Source organism: Haplochromis burtoni, unplaced genomic scaffold (assembly GCF_018398535.1).
Source record: "Haplochromis burtoni strain Fernald_Lab_line unplaced genomic scaffold, NCSU_Asbu1 Contig_178, whole genome shotgun sequence".
Taxonomy (NCBI): domain Eukaryota; kingdom Metazoa; phylum Chordata; class Actinopteri; order Cichliformes; family Cichlidae; genus Haplochromis; species Haplochromis burtoni.
The window spans coordinates 762,042-784,138 of record NW_024582539.1 but is presented as its reverse complement, the minus strand read 5'-3'; the positions used below and the strand labels follow the sequence as shown (position 1 = coordinate 784,138).

Here is a 22,097-nt window from a genome sequence, read left to right as displayed (position 1 = left end):
TAGCGTCCGCTGTTCACTGCGTGGGAAGAAAACTTCTTTTTACAGCAAAAAAACCCCTAAACTTCAAAGCAAGCACCGAGTACGCACCGAGTATGCTACGACGTAATGGGAAATTCACAGACAAACTTCCACTGACCACTGCGGCACACCTGCACCAGGGCAAACCTCTGCTGTGTTTTACTTGCATCTATTGAAAAACTGAGTGTAAACACAAAAAAATATTTTATTTTATGTGCAGGAATGTGTAGAAAATAGGTTTAAATGTTAAACTAATTTATTCAAGTCAGAGAATGTTGCATATAATTTAATGTTTGCTTGATGCATAAAGTCAAGTCATAAAGATTAAAACTAATAAAAACAAATTTTAAAAAGAGACTTTTTCCATTTGATTACATTTTATATCATGGATTAGGCAGAAAGTAGAGCTGGGCTGACAGATCTATTGCTTTATCACCTATTCAGGTTGTAAATCATGTTTTTAAAAGTAACTAAGTAACTAATTACTTTTGAAAATAAGTAATCAGTAAAGTAATGGGATTACTTTGGGGGGAAGTAATTAGTAATTAGTTACTGATTAACTTGACCAACACTGGTAGTGTGTGTACTCAGATACCAAAGTGACTCCGGACTTTTTCCTATCTGCGCAGGCCGTCACTCTATTGTTAACCGGAGCTGTCAGTGCTGGGTGAAACATTCTGAAGAGTCCAACATGGACCAATGAGTGAGAGAAGCTCACTTCTGACCGATGACAGCAATACTGAAGTGAGTTGTTGAGTATTTCCCAAACTTTTCAGTCTGTAAGCACTGCTGTTTTTTCTGTTGTTATGCTTAAGGGTCGTAAAAATTACAATTTCCCTCTGACAAACAGTTTGATTACATTCTGATGCCGTATGAGAGTTTATTCAGGACAACAATTTTACATCTATTTCAGATAGTTTTACTAATGCAGCTATTTATAGGAGTAGGACTTTTAGTGGAAATTGCAGCAATCACGGATAAAGGACGTAAGTGGGTAAAACTAAAAATGATTTCTCACTGTTCCATTCACATCACAAAAAAAAACTATTGAACCAAAAGTTTAAGAGCAACTGTATAGTACCTGAATTCTGGTCATGATTATTTCTTAACAGAAATAAAGAATGAAACTTTAACAACTTGTCCAAGGACATTTGAGAAACATGAAGCATCTGGTTGTTTTCCTGACCATAATGAGAGCAGAGTGTGATCCACTCAGTTTGGAATGACTGACACACACACACACACACACACACACACACACACACACACACACACACCTGCAAATGCAGACAGGATTTTAAAAAAGAAAAAAAACAGAAACTGAGTAATACACTGAAATTGCACCTGGAACAGAATGACGAAGGCGAGCCTTGCAGCCAGGACACACCAGTACTGTTTAGAGAACTGGTACGCGTCTGGAGACCATGGGGGTTCCCTGTAGTCTTTATACCTAGAACAGAAAAAAAATAAAATAAAATAAAACACCCATGGAGACAAGAATATCTACGAGTCCAGAGTTTGAGAATATGAGGCAAACCTAAGATTAAACTGATTTACAGCATCTTTATCTAGCTGAGACCTTGCCTAATCAAAACATATAGCTCCTTGGCTCAGTCGAGAAACTTAAAGTGCAATAAACTTTATCAGGATTCCTTTAATTTGTTGTCCTTGTAGTAAACACTCTTTATTGTACCTTCAAAACAAACATGGGGAAACTCAAACCACATGTTTTACAAACTGTCTACATGCTCCAAATAAGGACAGAGGCAGAATAAGATAACAAGGACTAAGAATAACAGCCAAGTGCACAACAAAAGGTAGACAGGGTAGAGCCATTTTACCACCACTTCACACTTTGACATTATACCTGGAAACTTCACTTAACCATAACTACTACTATCCTCACCCAAACCCTTACCAATCATACTAAAAAGCACAAACTGAGATTATGGGGATTTGTCGTTCCCCAAATCTTGAGTAATTAGATTGCGGTCCCCACAGGATCAGCAATACCAGATGTGATACAGAAATTGTGTCAGTCTGTTTTAATCATCACAGAAAGATGTCGTCCAAATTCAGTTCAAGGGTAAAAGAAGGTGAGGAGTGAACACGTGAAATTAAAAAAATAAATAAATAAAGCACAGTTGGTTCATTATTCATTATTCATTCATTATATCTTTAACTTTAAAAAAAAAAAAAAAAAAGCGGTTTGTTAACACTGGAGAAAAAATGTGATGTGAATTATTTGCTGCTGGAAGAAAGACATGAATAATATAGTTGGTACAGCTGGTACATTCAGGTACCAGAGCTGCTGCTGCTTCTGTATCTGTTGGCTAAAATGCAACCAGAGAGGATTAGAAAACAAATGTCAAGTTGCAACTGGACTGTTTGAGATTCAGCAGTATTATGAAATCAAAGAGACCCTGCTGAGTGAGTGTTGGAGAAAACCTCAGTGGTTTGTTGGCAATTTTCCACCCACTCTCTCTTAAAATAAAATAAGTGAAACTGCCAAAAAAAAAATTCCCAAGAAAATAAAAGCATTTGTGGACAGGCATCTGATTTGAGCTACTGCATACATAAACTAACAGTCTAGATGATCCAACTTCAGCACAGCCAAAATTATTTAGATTTCCAAGTTCCTTAAATTCACTCGCTCCTTAATGAAGGTTGCACCCTCTTTACATCCTACTTTAGGATTTTAAAAAAAGCATTTTCAAAAGAAAGGCAATGAGCAATAACTGTGGGTTAAAATACCTCCATCTAAACACATTTAGTAAAATTGTGGGTATTGAAACTCCAAATGACAATACTACTATGCATGTTATGGAACTGGCTGAGAGACCTTTGCAACCTGCAGCATTACGAGATGTTATGAAATATCACTAAAATGCCAGTAAAAGCATTGAACAGCCTTAACCTGTAAACATCTGAAACGTTGAAGCTCACCAGAGTTCAGCAGCAGGTTACTAATCTGACCATCGACCAACCTTCTACAAATATGTAGAGAATGACACTTGGCTTTATGTTACACTGCTTTTGGCCTCCGTTTTCACAGCTATTGTAAAGAGGCTACATTTTCCTGTGGGAAGCAAAGTACAACATAGAGCATTCCTTTGAAGCCAAGAACTAGGAGACAGTCCCTCTTATTGTTAACCTCAAGCACATCTTTAGGCAGAAAACGCGTCGTCTGAAACCACTAAATGTACAGAAGAGTGTGGAGACAAAGACTGGCTTTATGTGGAGCTGTAGCTATAGACAGTAGACATCTATTCAACATTAGGTTGAATCAGTGCACATTTAAGACATGGAGACACTCAAAATCAGGTTAAAAAGCAACATTTACTCCGTACTTAAAAATGTACTTTAGTGGAGACTTAAAATGTTATGAAAAGCACAACCAACGAACGATTTTCAATCAAGTACTCAAACTTTAACTGCTTGCACTATGCTTGGATCAAGTGTGGTGCAAAGGTCCTCTCTCATTTCTGCAGCAATTTATGGAAACATGATTACAGAGATTCTGGGACTCTCCACCATTTGACCCTTAGAACTGAAGAAGCTTCTCGGATGAGAGGTGAAACGTCTTCAAGCAACTTAAAGAAGTCCAGACGCTTTTCTTTTCAAGCTCCTTAGACTACAATGACCTGGATGACTGAGAGCCTTCACAGAAATTACAGAGATTGTAATATTCTTTTGAGCATGAAAGTCAGAAAGTCAGTCATTTCTTTCCTGCATTTATAACTCGATCAGTTCTGGTAGATCCCCAACAACACTGGCACAAATAAACCCGCAAATCATGACAGAGCTTGAACCTGAAAACTATATTCCTTATATTTTACATAGATGTATTTAAAACTGCACACCCCAAGAAACAAAACAAAAGCATAACAGAAAAGAAATGCAGGAAGCTCGAACTGCAGGGCAGTTTAACACGTCACGCAAACAGGATGTCTCACATCAAAGTTTTACATTAAAATGACTGCACAACAAAAGTCAATTCCACACACTGTCATGAAAAAATTCCTCTGAAGTCAAAATAAATTAAAGGGACTGAATGAGCTGCCTCACTAAGCACTTGACTAACAGTATAGAAATAACAGAGAGGGAGGGGAGGGCCAGTGTGTGTGTGTTAGCATGGTCTTATGATGCCTGACTCCTTCTCCTTATACAGTCATGAGTGAGGAATGCTGTCCGTGAGAGTCAGTCTTCTTTCCCTTTCTTTTTCCTTTGATCTAGTCATCTGTCTCTCAGTCTCTCAGTAATATTTTTGCAAGATTTTGTTTTAGGTCATCTTGAAATATTAAAAAAAAATGAAATAAAAATAAAATAAGACCAGTCTCTGTCAGTTTAATTCACTTAACACTTCTTAGATGGAATCACAAATACAGTTGTGCTATCAAAGATGATTTTTCTCTCTGTTCTTGTGTGTGTGCACACATGTGTTTTCTCAAAGCTCCATGTTTGGTTAAAATAGTGGAGCTCTGCAGCACTGAAGCATTTAACTCAATATTCTTTCAGAAGACCTCTCAATAAGATTAGGGTTACTATGTGAGACGAGCGTGTTCGTCTGGGACCAAGGGGTCAGACCAGATAAGGGTCAGGTCATTCCCATCTATAAATAAATAAATAAATAAATAAATAAATAAATAAATAAATAAATAAATAAACAGTAAACCTGTGTTACGCAACATGTTTGCTGTTAGCTATCATCCTGTTTGTTGTACGAACATATGAGCTTCATATTGGGTCTATTTGGTAGGTTTGGCATCACCCCACATTTGCCCCAAACCCCTTTAACCCTTGTGCAGTTTATTCATTGTCTCTAGATCACTCTAGGCAGGAAAATGGAGCCGGATGCAATCTTTTGGAGGGCAGACTTTGGGGGCACAAAATTTTATGTTGTTTTTCCAATGAGGTCACGTTTCATTTCAAACTAAAAAACAGGATTATTTAATGCTGGCAAATGGCAGTATATACTGTATTAAACTTTACACTATATGTGGATCAATGCAATCAGCATACAGTAATATAAGTCTTGAGCCAGTCCCCATCTCTTTATATTTCACTAGGCAAATGTGATTCAGTTAAATGTGCAAACATACATGGAAGTACAAAACATAAGGCAAAACCACAGTTGTACAATTGAAAAAATAAATAATAATAAAAAATGTAAAGTCAATATTTTATATGACCACCTTCGGTGTTGCCATGATGTAGCCAAATCAGTCTGGTATTACGTCACAAAGAACATAATAAACTGACAGAAAACCAAATCAAATGTTCAGAGCTACCCATTGTTCTTCAACACAGCCTGAACTCTTTAAGAAACTTTTCATGTCATTCTTTTCCTGTAATTTCTTCAAGTAGTCTTCAGGAGGGGAAAAGGAAAAATAAAACTCCCAAATCATACATAGAGCTGTAGTAACTCCTTATACATAAGGGAGTAGCTAAAAGTAGCAGTCTGTTGGTAGCGGTCTTTAAGAGGCTTCTTGAATGACATTCCAAAGCTTTTTGGATTTCGACTGACTTTTGTTCTGTTCTGTCAAAATTATCCCACACTGCTTCAGTAATGTTGTAGGTCTGGGCTCTGGGGAGGCCAATCCATGACAGTGTTCCACTATGTTTTACAGATTACTGTACACACTCACTACTGTACCTTTCTCCTGACCTGTTCCCTATAAGTTTCAAGGTTGTTTTTTTTTTTTTTTTACTGTGCTATGTTTGTAACAACCCTATTACCCATACTCTCCAACCTGAAAAAGTAAGTTTTTAAATTATTGTTTCATAAATTCTTGACTTAACAGACATTAGTTTAAGCAGCTTTAGAATTCTTGTTCAACATTTCACTTGTGACATTTTTGTTTTTGCTGTAATTCCAGTTTATTTTCAAATATTTGCTCAAATACAGTATTAATATACTGTAATGGCAAACTAATACAGAGGCAATATATTAAACCCGACTCAGCTAATCAAACCATTTATGATTAATTGATTAAAAATTACATTATAAAAGGGTTAAAGTCAGAGTCACAGGATTACACATGATAGCAGGTTAAAGGAATTCATTACTTTTGGCTGTATACTGTATGATAAATGTGACAAATATTCAGGATTACAGAAATGTTTACTAATTTTTCTATGTATTTAAAACATATTTGTTCAATATGTATAGTACAACACAGGATAAATGTGGTTTTATAAAAAGGAAAGACAATTTGAAAGTAATTTGTCTTTTGTTGCGAATATGACTAACAGGGTTACACTGGTTAGAGTCGACTCATAGTGTTAGTACACAGCTTTGTCATATCACTTACTGTTGTACTATTAGTTGATACTGGAAACACAATGTCCCATGTTTAGTGCTGTCAACATGTTTAACAGATTCACTTATAACTAAACCTTTCTGAGTTAACTTCAATAATTTCTTCCTCCAAACCATCAACGTGTCTTTTAGACCCCATTCCTACAAAACTGCTCAAAGAAGTCCTGCCATTAATTAATGCTTCAATCTCTAATGATCAGCTATGTACCACAGGCCTTCAAGCTGGCTGTAGTTAAACCTTTACTCAAAAAGCATCTCTAGACCCAGCAGTCTTAGCTAATTATAGGCCAATCTCCAACCTTCCTTTATATCAAACATCCTTGAAAGAGTAGTTGTCAAACAGCTAACAGATCATCTGCAGAGGTTTATTTGAAGAGTTTCAGTCAGGTTTCAGAGCTCATCACAGCACAGAAACAGCTTTAGTGAAGGTTACAAATGATCTTCTTATGGCCTCTCACAGTGGACTCGTCTCTGTGCTTGTCCTGCTAGACCTCAGTGTAGCGTTCGATACTGTCGACCATAATATTCTATTAGAGCGATTAAAGCACGCTGTAGGTATTACAGGTACTGCACTGCAGTGGTTTGTATCATATCTATCTAAAATTAGAAATATCCTGTCTCAGAGTGACGCTGAAAAACTAGTTCATGCATTTATTACTTCCAGGCTGGACCACTGCAATTCATTATTATCACGATGTCCTAATAACTCCTTAAAACTCCCATGATGCATTGAGTTTTTCCTTTCCAGTCACCTTTCTCACTCACTATGTGTTAATAGACCTCTCTGCATTGAATCATATCTGTTATTAATCTCTGTCTCTCTTCCACAGCATGTCTTTATCCTGTCTTCCTTCTCTCACCCCAACCGGTCGCAGCAGATGGCCCCGCCCCTCCCTGAGCCTGGTTCTGCCGGAGGTTTCTTCCTGTTAAAAGAGAGTTTTTCCTTCCCACTGTCGCCAAAGTGCTTGCTCATAGGGGGTCATATGATTGTTGGGATTTCTCTGTATCTATTATTGTACGATCTACTGTACAATATAAAGCATCTTGAGGCGACTGCTGTTGTGATTTGGCGCTGTATAAATAACATTGAATTGAATTACTAAACCAAGCACTGAAAATAAAGAATATTTTCTCCTAATGCTGAGAGGAAACCTCTCCTTACAAATTATTTGATAATCCATTGCATAACCGCTTAACCCTCAATTGACTTCCTGCTGATAAGCCTGTTAGCAAAGCCAACTTCCTGTCAGCTCAGGAGTGAGTACTGTCTTGATATAAAGCAGGTATATACCTAAATGGCAATTTTAACAGTTTTCCTCTAAGATTATGATTTTCAATACATTTCCATCTATAATGGTAGGTTCCTTGTTTTCTGTAAATCACTCGAAATCTACACTTTCAAGCTAAATATAATTTTATTATAACCAACATCAGTAGATGTCAGACACATGGAGGTCAAAGGTCAAAGATGTGATATAAGAGGAGGTACAGCCACTCCAAATCTGTTTTAAAACTGATTTTTTTTGTTGTTGTTTTAAAAGTGAGCTTTTACTCTACGTCAGGGGCTACTCAACATCCCACACTTCAAATTTCATCTCCTTAAATAAACAGTTTTGAAATAGCTATACACTAAAAAGATATAATAATATAAAAATTACTTGTTTAAAGTTTTAACCAGATACACTGTTACTGCTATTTTCATATAAATTTACACAAAACAGTTAACATCAGCATCACAACATCTTAAAAAATGGAAAATAGAAAAGGAAAATATCCTTTTCTTGACATAGTCTTAAAATGTTTAACTCTTTGTTTCACATTCAGAATTTTGATGACACCGACAACACTGTAGGACAAAAAGGACTGCGGAGATGTACAGTCATGCTCTGCTCACTGATGCAGAATCTTCAACTTCCTCACACTGCTGTTTTTAAAATTTTATTAAAAATGTAAAACCTTGGTGGGTAGCTTCTGTCACACCAACCATCTATTTATCCACCCATCCATATGCAGCACCACCCCCCCGCCTTCATTCATTCATTTCCTCACTGGTATTTCTATATCTTTCCATTTCAACAGTTTCCTTACTGTCTTAAAAAGCATTCCTTTGTATTGTTATCTGATCATCAGTTCAATGATATCTCCCCTCATCTCTGCATCCTCTGAATGGATGGATAGTTATTATCCATCCACTCATCTTGACTATTGCATGTATTCATCCATATGTCCAGAACCCCAAATTAACTGGGCCAGAAAGAAGAAGGAGGAAAAAAAAAAAAGGCAACCATTGTCTGGAGAATCTGAAATTCAGAGCTGAATCATTTGCCCTGAGCCCAGAGGCACTGCCCACATCAGCAGCACTGTCTAGATACAGTCTATACATGACTACACAGCTCTGCTCACTGCAGACACACAAAATCTTCCTGGAACATCCTGCAGCCAATTTCACGCCTATGAAACGTTCAAGGCGAACACTATCTGGTCATTCTTGCGATGTGACATATCAGCCTACAGTGGTACAAAGCCTGCATTCTCGCATGGTAATTCTTTGCCATCTTATGTAACAGCAGGTCGGCCTCAGTTGTCTGTGGGCGCCGGCATCCATGACCTTTTCCTCTGCAAAGCTTTATATTGATATTATGAAAGAGATGCTTACCAGTGGAATGAGTGAAAATGCATAAAAGATACAATTGTGCATTTTGCAATAATGCCTTTCCAATCCATTCTTGTTGTTTCCACATTCAAAGTGGCATTACAGTTTGCATGAGGGTGCGATGGTGTGTCTTAATCAAGAACTTAGTTCCTCGCCGTTTAATTGAGTGTTTCACATTTGTAGCTAGCACAAAATATTAATACATCAATATTTGGTATGATAGTGACGACTACAAAAGGTTTTTGGTTCATTCAACTGCAGCCCTTAGCCCTGTAGCACAACCCAACTCAAGAAAAATCAAGTGAAAAAAAAAAATCAATAAATCAGCTGTCCCTCCCTCAGATTGGAGTTTAATATTAGATGCAGAACAGGCCTTCAGGTTGAGCATTAAAAAGTGTTTGTTGTACCCAAAACAAAACACTCTTAAGCAATCCAAACTTGTAATGATTTTCAAAATTAGCAACGTTTAACTAAATTTATCACAGAAACATTTTTGAGACCAGTGATAAACGTTCAAAGCACTAAATAAAGTTCCTAAACTCAAATACAAGTTCAGATATAAAGAGAAGATTTCAACTCCATGAAACAAACATTCTTTAGTCAAGATTAAAGGGCCATTAACCTTAATTTATACATAATAATCTGAGTGAATCATTGTTAATACAGACACTGTTTGCATGTTTCTGCAAAGGCCAAAATTATAAGTTATGACAAAACACAGAAATGCTGTTTTATCCTTCCCCAAATTAAATTCCTCAGATGTAAAAATAGATGAATTGGCCTGAATGTTTTCTTGAATGCTCACCAAATACTTCACTGGCAGTTGAGGGAACAAAAGCAACAAGGCCAAACGCACAGCGTTTGTCCATGTATGACAAGTGAATAAACAAGTTGAATAGGTATTCCCATGTTGACTGGCTATTTGCTGAATACAGAAGTGCTCGTCCCACAGAAATGTGAGCAAAACGTAATTGCTACAAATATACTTCGTGAGCATGGGTGTGTGTTTTACCGGCATAAAGTTATGTTTCCAAGCTCAGAGTTCTGTGGTGCTGTGCCAGGTTTTAAATCGGACACGTTGAAGTAGGACAGCGTGTGGTCAATGAAGCCGTGCATGGTGCCCGTCGGACTGTACATGTACTCGTAAACGAGCCTAGGGATGAAGTCGGACGTAAAGGAGATCACAAAGGCCTATAGACAGAAAGACAAAGAGACCAAAACAGAAAGAGTGAAACAGTCTGTCTGTCAGGACCAGTGATATAGAAATGTATAAAAACTGAATCATGTTTTATGCTGTTCACATTTCTTCCTTCACTTTTTATATATGCAAACAATTTGATTTTTAAGGAAACATTCTCACAGTGAAGAATGCAGCTTATTAAGTTACTGTAAGACCAGAATCAAATCAGAACACGATCAGCTATCACTCAAAGCCAAACTATCTGTAGCTGTAAAGGACAGAAAACCTCAGACTGATGCTTGTTCTTTTCAGTGAGAGGAGGGACAGGGGTTACAAAGAGCAAAAATCTGGTAAACTGTGCATTTGTTTAATATACATTTGAGTTTAAGGAACATTAAAGTCAGTAGAACTGATAGATACACATCTGCTATTGTTGTGAAGCTCCTGGTCAATCAATCAATCTTTATTTATAAAGCACTTTTCATACAGCAATGTAGCACAAAGTGGTTAAAAAGCATGGTTAAAAGCAGCCCACCCCACCCTGCCCTCCAACTCACTCCCCACACTCTCATTAACATAAACAATCATGGAGACATACCACCCCCACCCCCCACCCCCCACACACTGTAACAAACCTTTTGGGTTATAGCACCACTAGGGGGCGAGTCTCCTAGGGGGTGTGTGAGTATAGCGTGGCAGCCATTACATGCTGCTCGTGTTCTGTTCTCAGGATAGACCTCACCGTTGTAACGGCCTGGCACCGGCGACTACCGATCCCCGCACATGTATGTACGGACAGTGTAGAGCCGTGGAGACCTGGCTTGTATGGTCTTATGTTGCTGACAAGGAATAAAGGTCTGTTGTTTAATTTAACTGACTGGCTCCGTGTTATCCGGCTAACCTCCACACCCCATACCCGCTGGACCGGCTAGCCGCTCCTTCCTCGCCAGACTGCTGTTACAACACACACACTTAAAAAGTAAAATTGGGCTGGACAGACATGAGCCAGGTGAGGAAACAGTATCACAGGGAGCCGTCTGCACCGGGAGCCGGTCACGGACTGCAGCCTCCAGGCTGGGCACACAGCAGGAGGGAGGCAAAGAAGCCCCCCAGCCAGGCTGAGAAGACCCACAGAGCCCCAGCAGCCACGGTCCACAGTGTGTGTCCAATCTCTCAGATCTAGATTACATTAAAAACTCCTGCTGCTTGTTTTTGGATCTGCCACAAATCTGTTTAGTATTAAAAGTAAACTAGATGGGCTTTAGCTCACTGGCCAGAGACAAATGCAAAGCAGAACCTTCCTGACCCCCCTTCCCCCTCCCCTCCCCTCCACAAACATTGCATATTTATGTATTTCAGATACAACTCTGGGATCTCATGAGGTTATGAAATTGACAAAAGGTCTAATCAGCAGATCCAAAAGAGTATTTCACACATTATCCATGCCTGCATGTCAAATTTGCCCCAAAATTGCAAATATCTTTTTTATTAAAAATCTATAATAAACAATTATTTAACTACTTATTAACTAATCAGTCAAGAAATATGGCCGCCCATCCAGAGACTAGTTCTGTTGAAGGTTTCTTCCTTTTAAAAGGAGGATTTCCTCACCAGGTGCTGCTCAAAGGAGATCTGTTTGGACCCGTTTGCACTTTACACTTGTTCTCTGTTCTTTCATTTGATAATTTCTAAGGCACTTTGAATTTCACCTATGTTATAGCAGCACAGAGATCTGTGTTAGAGAAGTCTGGAAATGCACCATTATGCCAACTTTGTTAGTGCATTCCTGTCTCCGGTCTCTAAAAACAGGTAACATTTAATCTTATAAAGACATGAAGAAGTGGAAGATCCATGCAGTATATGCAACATATATACTATACAACCATTTTCCCCAAGATAAACTGAGCTGTAGAGGACTTTAAATTGACTACCAATTACACCAACAGTGATAAATGTTTAAGTGTTCGGGTGTTTTGTGAAGTAATTAAAACACATATATTACCACAATATTTGTAGAATAATTATCTTCAGGTTTTTATTTTGCATGCATCTGCCTCATTTACTAATTTAGAAACCTGGAAGAGGGGAACATTATGTTTATACTTACATTTATAATGACTGAGAACTTGCCCATTCCACTTAGTACATTGTACCAAATGCCTGTAAGGTGAGAAGCAAAAAAGACAGAAGGATAAGTTGAAGGGAATAAACAGGAAAGTATGTATCAAGTACAGTAATAAAACTGTATAGGGACTGAGACAGTCAGTTAAACTTTACCTATAAAGTATTTAAAGGATATATTTATAACTGAGTGTGATGCAAATGTTAGCTAATTTTTAAGTGATCTGCATATAGACCAGAGCTTAGCTACACATAGACAAATAATCCATCTGATGATTATGAATTTACTTATTTTAATAATCCAAAGTGAATTATTTCGCTGGCAAACCATCATTCTGGTGATATCAGTTACCTAGCCTTACAGTGTGACTTTTGGGCTTATTAAACCTCTTTAAAAGTATCTGGGTACAGTGAAAAATGCTTGGAAATCAAGCTGAGAGGTTTCAGGGTGTATTAGTGAGATTAGCAGTGGCTTCAGGCAGTTTGGCTAACTCAAAGAACCAAATCAGACTGGTTTAAGATGAGTTTTAGCATCTTGTTGATGCTTAGAATGGCGATTTATAAACTGAGTGTCAGATTAACTTACCAATGTCTTTAGCTCGTGCAGCGACTGGCCTACGCAGCTCTGTAACAAACTTCTTGGCATCCAATCTGATCTCAATGATATTGTTCAGCAGGGCAAAGAGAGGAGCCAGCGGGAAAGAAGCCACGAACAGAGAGACGAAACCAAACTGGATGACTGCAGAAAGAGAAATAGTTATTACATCTATCGGATGTATAATATAGGACATTAAAAAGTTTTTTGGTAATTTGTCTACATGTATTCAGATAAATAAGTTCTATATTTAAACCAATATTTACAATTACCAATTAAAAAAAACAAAAAAAAAAAAACACTGCTTACATGTTAATTGTTGATATATCCCATACTTCCTACTGTAATTTTGCTGATGATATTAATGGCCATTCTACATGTAGATGATGTGATGATCTAAGTATAAAGATGAACAATACATCTGCTCCCAAAGCCTCATGCAAAACAAAAACGGGACTCATGAAAGTTTCATTTCATGAATTTACATTACTTAATTTATGATGTCTCAAGGGCACAAAGAACATTGAACCATTGAAAAGTAAAACAAATCAGATGTTTACAACGTTCAAGTTTATGTCACATGCTAACATAAGCCCCAGTGTTTGGCACATCTTGCTTTGGAGAGAAAAGTTGTTTAACTGAAAATCTCTGGATCTGCCTCAAAACTGTTTTCAAGTTAACCCTTGTGAAGCTGCAGTTACGTCGACAGGTTTTTGGACGATGATGCTTGTTTTTGGCAGTTTTGTCTCTGTACACCACCACAGTGTTTTAAATCAAATGATCAGGATGTAATTCAAGTGCAGACTTTCAGCTGGTTCAACAAAAGCATTAGACTAACTGTTTACATCAGCTTTTATACACAGTCTCCCATTTTCATAGGCTTGAAAGAAATCGCACAAATGACAGACAAGCAGTTTTTATCTTCCACAATCTGGTAGCTTCATAAAAAGAAGGAATGCACTGGGGCAACTCAGCAGGCCATAGAAGATGACTGCAGTGCAAAATGACAGAATTATTTCCTTGATTAGGAAAAAACACTTCACAACATCAACAAACCAACAAAGAGGTGACAATGGCAAAGTCTACAATTGCCAGTATGAATGAAAATACAGAAGAATGTGACCAGTAGCGCAAACCACTGGTCACATTTACAAAGAATAATCCCAGATTAGACCAAAAAACATCTAAAAGAGCCTGCACAGGTCTGGGGATGAAAATCTTGCTTTCATCTGTCTGTTAACTTGTACCAAAATGATGTTAAGAGAAAAGCACAAAGAAGCAGAGAATCTGCTCTGAAGTGCATAACGTCATCTGTCAAACATGGAGGAGGCAGTGTTATGGGATGGGCACGTATGGAAACCACTGGAACCACATCAATAGTGTTAAATAATGATGTGACTGCTGATAGAAGTAACAGAGTTGCACTCTCTGCTTAGATTCACAAAAATGCTGCAAAACGGATCAGATAGTGCTTCCCAGTGCACATGGATAATGATCCAAAGCATACTGCAAAAGAAACCCAGGAGTTTGTCAAGGCAAAGACACGGGATATTCTTCAATGGTCAAGTCAGTCACCTGATCTCAACCCAAGACAGCAATCTTCAGTGACTGAAGGTAAAACTGAAGGCGGAGAGACCCACAAACAAGCAGCAACTGAAAGCAGCTGCAGTAAAGGCCTGAAAGAGCATCTCAAATTTAAACTATTCCATTTGGTGATGCTGATGGCTTATAGACTTCAGGCGGTAACTGCCTTCAAAAAATTTGCATCTAAGTATTAGAAACAAGCCCTGAAAATGTGGGGATGTGACCAGGAATTAAAGCTGAAAAAGCCTGTACTTCAATCACATATTGATTGTTTAAAATCCACTATAGGCAAGCTACCAAAGAAGCGCCACTGCTCAAATACTTTGGGTTCCAATTGTATTTCTGCTCTTCCACATCTCACGCAATATGAGAAGGAAATCAAACCCACAACACAGGAAGCACATTTTTTCAGTAGCCACTAATACACCCTCGGATTGACATTTGTGAACAGTCATTTGTCTGGTCAAGAGTCACACTGTCTGTCTGGGCTTTTTGGTGGTTCAGAAGATGCCTTTTATGGTTAAACCCTGTGCTGCAGCAGCAGCCAAGCTGAGACATTTTTATGATTAAGCAGTGTTTAATGGGGGTGTGCATCTACACTGTGTGCTGTGTGACTGAGATATTTAATCAGGTGGATTTATTCCGAATTTGTCAAACATCATAATCAATATATCCGTGTAGGTTTTGTATAACCATAGATGTTAGTTAAAAACAATAGGTTTAGATGGATGAATACATTCTTTTTAACCACACAGAGTGGAAGCAGTAATCTAGAAAGTAGTATAAAGTCTGGATTTTTGGCTGAGGACCATAAAGACAGTTAGGCAGTTTATTTGGACACTGGGTAGAACTGGACTAGTATTTGTTAGAGCAAATGTGCTGTGACATCAACTGAAATCTTGCTGTGATACAAATTTTTCTCCACTTAGTATTGTAAAAGCTTTCATATGATATTAGCATCAATAACCTCAAGGTGGGCTTACAGTCTGATTGGTTTGACAAAGCAAAATGGGGCTGGGTTTGGAGCAATAAATTGTCTAACAAGTCGTCTCATGATCAGTTCACCCGCTTGTGAAGAATGCTGAAAGGAAACCTGAGAAACACAAGGCAGTATTCCTGACTGCAGCCAGTGCAGGACTTCTGTCAGAGCATTGGAACTTTAGCAGTGTGGGAACGGGGATTTCCAGCGAGCGGAAGACTGACGGCTTCACCTCAAGACACTACACTGAGACAATGAGTGGAAAGGAAGAAAATACGGCCGAGGCACAGCGAGCGCTAAAGGGCAAGCTTAGAATAACCCAACATCTACCTGAGCCGAGGTTAACGAGTTCGACCCAGTCACACAAAGAAAGACGCGCATACATTAAATTAAAAAATGAGTTAACACAAATCCAGACTATCCATTCACACACACTCACTACAGTGCATGTGTCAGACATTTCTGACATTCCTCTGTGTGCCCTGCAGCTACAGCCCAGTCTTCTTGTTCCGCCCGTCCTCACTCTATTCATGTCACATGAAATAACTAAAACACAGCAGAAACATAAAAATCACCAGGTTTTCATCCAGTTTGACCTGGATTACTTTACAGCAGTAAAAACTACCATCATTTTGATGTTCTTAATAGAAACCAAGTGTAAGGTTCCCACAAACATCAAATTCTGCCAAGAAAACTTCACTTTGAAAACACTGTTACACAAGTTCTATATGGCACTGATATCCAAGGAAAACACGGCCCATTTTATGGGTTCACGAAGATCAACACGAATTTTTTTTTTTTTACAGGTCAAGCTTGTTGATGCATGTTTGTGAAACTGCTGCAGCGCTTAGACTTGTATCAGCAGTGGGGAAATGATCAGACACCTCAAGCCGTGCAGCATGGAGGCCAGCGCTGCATGTCTCCTTCAAACAGTGCACGTCTTTCATTTGTTTGTTGATTGTATCTCAGTTTCTTGTTTTCTTTTATTCTCTGTACAAAATTAGGGTTCAAATGTATGTTCATTTATCTATTCAGTAAAACCTTTTGAAAGAGGCAGTTTCACAAGCTCACTCTGAATTAGATTGACTCAAAAAAATGTAATCAACCAATCAAAGAAAAATGTTGGGGCTTAAATGAAATTTAGTCAAAATATCACTAGCTTCATTGTTTGCAAAACAGGCATGATGCATGGAATTTACTTTCCCCTGTCATAGGTTATCCTCACTGTATTGGCTGTTGTGTTTTAGCTGAGAGATACAAACTGCTTTGTTTGGTTTCTAATGAGCTTCAAAAAATTTTTAAATCTGCTTCTTAAGTTTGAAGTAAGTAACAATTTCTGGGTCCAAATGCTCCTCTATCCATCCATCTTCTTCCTCTCATCCAACTCACCCTATAGCAGGCTGGGTATTGAAGATATGCGTAGCTTATTTGAGAGTTTAGAAATGTGTTAGGTAGGATGTAGAATTATTGTAGAGACACTGACACCGCCCTGGATGCAATAAAGGCCTGAGTGTGTCATGAATTTAGGAGTAGATTTCTAGGAGGCCCACCCGCTTTGAACTGTGAAAGTAAGACAAAGAGAAGTTAATGTTGAGTGGAAATTGCCCAGGGGAGACCTGGGTGGGGGTCTCAGTGTTTGTAATATGTTAACTCTGTTTTCTCTGTTGTGTAGAGGAATTTGGTGTAGCTCAGGTGAGGAGATTACTTTTATGACCGGCAGGAAGTCACAAACACAGAGACACACACACAGTGCTTTGACTGTTATGATGCACCCACACCTACATGCACACTCACTCACGTGCACTCACATAGACATACGAGTACGCGCACACACACAGGCACTCACGCGCTCGTGCATACACACACAGACAGAGTTTGCAGTACACCATGGGGGTATTATGATAGGGTCGCTTCTATAAAGCTGACTGTAACAAACAAAGGAGTGGAAGATCTGCAGAGGGACACCGGCCTTGCACGTCTTCCCTTCTAGAAGATGCATGCTTAAATGAAGATGAATAAAGATGAATAAAGGTTTTGTGAAAATGACTACTGACTTCCGGTGCCGTCTCTGGATGCCCGAGGAATAAAAAGAACCGGGGTGAAACTGATTTCGTAACAGTATGCTAGACAAATTGTCAGCCTGAAAGACACACAACCATTCACACTCACATTCACGCCTATGAACAATTTAGAATCACCAGTTAACCTATCCCTAATAACTGCATGTCTTTGGGCTGCAGGAGGAAGCCGGAGTACCCGAAAAGAAGCCACGCTGACACGGATTGAACAAGAAAACCCCACACAGAAAGGCCCTGGAGTTCTTGCTGTGAGGCAACAGTGCTAATCACAGCGCCACCAGGTACCAAAAACCTGTCAGTACCACAGAGTGAAAAACATGGTCAAAATGATTTAAAATCCAATAAAACAAGAAGTCTGTTCTCTCAGGGTTTACAGTAAAGCATAGCATTCAGCCGTATTGTGAAAAACAACATTTACAAGGTTTCACTGAGTTCAAAGCTGCCAGTCAGCAACCTCACTGATATCTAACATGTCACCCAGTGCGAGCTGGAGGCCATCACCTGATGAAGCCAGCAGAACTACATCATCTGCAAAAAGACAGGGATGAGATTCTGAGATCATCTAAGTGGAAGCCTTTTGCCACTTGGCTACGCCTAAAAATTATGAACAGAATCGGTGACAAAGGGCAGCTCTGGCAGAGCTCATCACCCACCGGAAACGAGTCCGACTTATTGCCAGCGGACTAAACTCCTGCAACAGCTGTATCACGCTTCCCGAAGCACCTCCCACAGGACACCCCAGGGACAAGGTCGAATGCCATGTCCAAGTCCAGAAAACACATAAACTTGTTGGCCAAACTCTCGTGCGCCCTCAAGTATCCTCGATACTGTATCTGAGGAGTATGGCATCTTACCTGTCTAAGATGCCATACAAAGAACTGAGAAGTTGTTGCTTATCCAAGGTGATTTTAAACACTCAACACTGATGGCAAGCCTATACATTTAAAATGGCGTAAATAGCATGGAGTGGTGTCAGGCAATGATAAGTTGGGCAGCTCTAGCTTACAGTGGTTTATTGGAATCCTTGCCATTATTATAAATAAATATTCTAAATACTATTGTTCTTATTTTAAAAACTAATGCCTCCTGTTTTTAATATTTTCTGTCTTTCGTCTCTGCTTGCCTTTCTGTAAATGTCCCTGCATTCCACTGTAGTATACAGAGTTCATCAACTCACAGCACTGCACAGTTTTGCAGTGACATCTGTTGGAAAGCAGCATAATGTAAACGTCTTATATGTCTTATATAAGTTTTCAGGCTACAGACTCTGAGGCCATTTTTCTCTGTGTGCATGCATACTCACTCATCTCCATGTATTCTGGAGTGAGGCCTTCAAAGGGAGCCAGGGCATAGTCCAGGTTCCACTGCTGAGGTGGCTTCTCTTCCTCCCTCGCCTTTGGTGTCGTTTCTTTTTCCTTTAATGTACGGACCAATTTCTTCAATTTCCTGTTAAAATGAAGGAAGATGAAAGTGCAAAGATAATAAAAGACTTTACCTTTACTGCAACTGTACTGAAATCCACATACAGTATATGTGTAAGGCTCCAACTGACTGCTGGGTTATAGCTGTGATTAATCCCTACAGCAAAAATCCATTCTAAAGTTGTCACAGGCAGGGCATGAATACCTTCCACTCACAATTCCTGCTTTCTTGTTTACTTTCAGTAAAAGATATCAAAGCTGGAAACTAAAATAGGTGGCACCGATGCAGTTGAATGAGTGCAATGACTCCAACAAAACGATCGCATTTGGAGTTTCTAGCACAGCACAGAGTCGTTAAAACTCTCTAGACCTTAGCTGGAACAATAAAAGATTTGCAGACTGCTTGTGAAACATAATAGCAAAATAAGTATTTACAGAGGTGCTGAAATGCTGATGTTTGTTGAAAACCCAGTGAACTGACAGCCAGGGGCTGAATGTTTTAGGGTTTTTATGTAAGCGAAAAAGGGCACAGCCAACAGAGAACTGAAGAGACAGTGAAGGAAAGTGAGAGCATGGGTGTTTCTCTAAGAATGCACTCTTACATGAGTAATACAACCACAAATATGCATGTGTGTTTGCAGTTTGGTGAAGGGATATACAATACAACCTAAATATTTTTTATGTTTTGTTTGCATAAACACACATGGAGCAACAGGGTACATGTGATGAGCTACACACTTGCACACAGCAATTCTACCAGGTGTGAAACTTTTTTAAGGAGATGAATGTGTAACAGTGGAAAGGATGGCATGCAGATATGATTGCATGTGCTGCGACTTGCAGATCCATCAAGATGACTAACAGAGCTTTTGATGAAGCTCACCTAATGAGTGAGGGAGTAAAGCAACAATAAAAGTGTAGCCTGAAGCTAGAAAGGGTGTCTGGTTGACATCTGTTATAAACATAGATGACCTTTGAGCTTTCAGATTTGCACGTTAATGCTAAGCTATTGCACAAAACCACTGTCCAGACATGGAAGGAATGTTACTAGAACAAGAAAGGGCAGAGCAGATGCTGCAAGAAATTGTCAGCAAGTGTGTGTGTGTGTGTGTGTGTGTGTGTGTGGGGGGGGGGGAATAGAAAATTGGCATGCTACTATAATTGTGGGGACCAACAGTCACAAAACACTCGTCCCCATGTGTTTGAAGGCATTGTTGAGGCTCAAAATGTGGTGTTGGTGTCAGGTTTATAATTGGGTTACGGTTAAGTATAAAGAGCATAGTTTTTCTGTAGCCATTAATTATAGGTTCAGTGCACTGGCATAGGTTTAGGGTAAGGGTTAGGTATTCATTTTTGATTTTCAGGGTTAGAGTAAGCGGCTGGGGAAAGCATTATGTCAATGTCCAAATGAGATCAAACACTAGCAATCAAACACATACAAGGGACAATCTTATTGCCTGACTGCTTCTTTTCATTTTTTCTTCATACAAATCGATGGACTTACGGGATGCCAATCTCAAAGATGTTGTTCTGGATTAGTTGCTTCCCCAACATGATGATGCTGAGCTGAATACACAACTCAATGAGGCACCCTCCTGGAGCACACTGGGGGATACATATCATTTTTTTTTTTTTTTACACATTACACTGTAACTTTTGAATCCAATTTCACTAATCAAAATGAAAAACAAACTTATGTTTAAAGGTAAAAATCACACACCTCCTCCATCCGAAAATCATTAAACACATACACATAATTTCCCGGGCGTCCAGCAAACCTGCAAAAACGTACAAAAAAAACATTAGGTCCCAGTAGTGACACTAAAAAGAAGTGGGTGTCATTTTATAGGTGACATTTCAGATGTGATGTTCATGATACAATGGTGAACACAAACAGAGGGCTTACCGTCCCTTGAAGAAAGCCACGTAAAAGATGGGAGCATATGCGTTCATAAACTTGAGTAAGAAGGCTTTCAGGATGAGCCGTTCTTCAAAGTTGGTTTCTGTTTTAGGAATCTCTGAAAAATAGTTGATGTGAAACAGTGAGAAAGAGTTAGCACGGTATTTCATGAGTGCTACAGAAAAAGAGGCATGCTAATAGAAATGAAATGGGGCCTATGTAAAAGAAACATGAAGCAAACACATGCACAGCTCAATTAGGTTTGTATTTCTAAGGTATTTTTTCTACAGTGTGACTCTAGACTGTTATGACTGCACAAGAATGGCGTCTGTTCAGCAGAAAGTGACAACTCTGCAAGTGAAGAGAGTTTAACATGATCACTGTGCTGGAAGTAGGTTAAAATACTGGAACTTTTCACATTGCACATCATCTCTCTCACACACACTCACGAGCACACACACACTCTCTCTCTCTCTCCTTACATTTCTCCATCTAATTTTTTTCTATTTCAGAGGTTTTGAATATGAATATAAATGTAGGAAAACCCTCCTGGGATGACTGATGGGATGGCTGGAGCATGAAAACATCAAAGTTTTATCAAGCTGTCCACCATGAGGCAGAAGGACTCTTTCTCAGATACAGAAGATGATTACATGTTTTATCAAGAGACCTAGGCATTATTTTACTCCTAGCATTTGTAAATGTGTCATTCTGGATATTTGAAACAACCCCCTGATTTCCAGAAATCAGGGTTAGATTAGATTCAAGGAGTAAATCACTAGCAGGATATGATTACCTTAGAAACAAAACCAGGGCAATCTACTGGCCTAGCCTTAACGTAGGAAATATCAGTCTGTTGCAACTGTCATGCCAGTACATGTTCCCAAATAGACTGTAGTTAAGAGGATGTATGAAGAGCTTGTATAAAATAATTATTATTTTTTTTATTTATTTATATATATATATATATTAACCACTTACTGAATTAAAAAAAATATATATATATATATATATATATTATATATTATAAATATTATATTATATATAATCTTTTTTTTATTTATTTTTATTATTTATTTTTTTAAAACTATTAAAAAAAAAAACAAAAAACTACTATAGCAATTCAAAAGGTACATTTCTAAAGTTAATCAGACTTTGAGACTTGATATCATGCATGGTGACCAGCATGGTGACTGTTAAGCTAAGCTAACATCTTGTGCAGTTACAGCTTCATTGTTAAAGATAT

The 22,097-nt window shown here is 38.6% G+C and overlaps 1 protein-coding gene across 4 annotated transcripts in view; it reads right to left on the bottom strand.

The window, feature by feature from the left end:
• The window catches only part of ano2b (anoctamin 2b), a 77,914-nt gene that overhangs the window by 9,423 nt on the left and 46,394 nt on the right, over positions 1 to 22,097 (bottom strand). For all 4 annotated transcript variants that reach the window (XM_014340206.2, XM_005942703.3, XM_005942704.3 and 1 more), the window contains 8 exons: positions 20,858 to 20,969; positions 20,672 to 20,729; positions 20,456 to 20,556; positions 18,834 to 18,976; positions 12,881 to 13,033; positions 12,281 to 12,333; positions 10,006 to 10,184; positions 1,363 to 1,468 (listed from right to left, as the gene is read on the bottom strand). In XM_014340206.2, the coding sequence (XP_014195692.1) occupies positions 1,363 to 1,468; positions 10,006 to 10,184; positions 12,281 to 12,333; positions 12,881 to 13,033; positions 18,834 to 18,976; positions 20,456 to 20,556; positions 20,672 to 20,729; positions 20,858 to 20,969 (905 nt within the window). The remainder of the gene's footprint in view (positions 1 to 1,362; positions 1,469 to 10,005; positions 10,185 to 12,280; positions 12,334 to 12,880; positions 13,034 to 18,833; positions 18,977 to 20,455; positions 20,557 to 20,671; positions 20,730 to 20,857; positions 20,970 to 22,097) is intronic.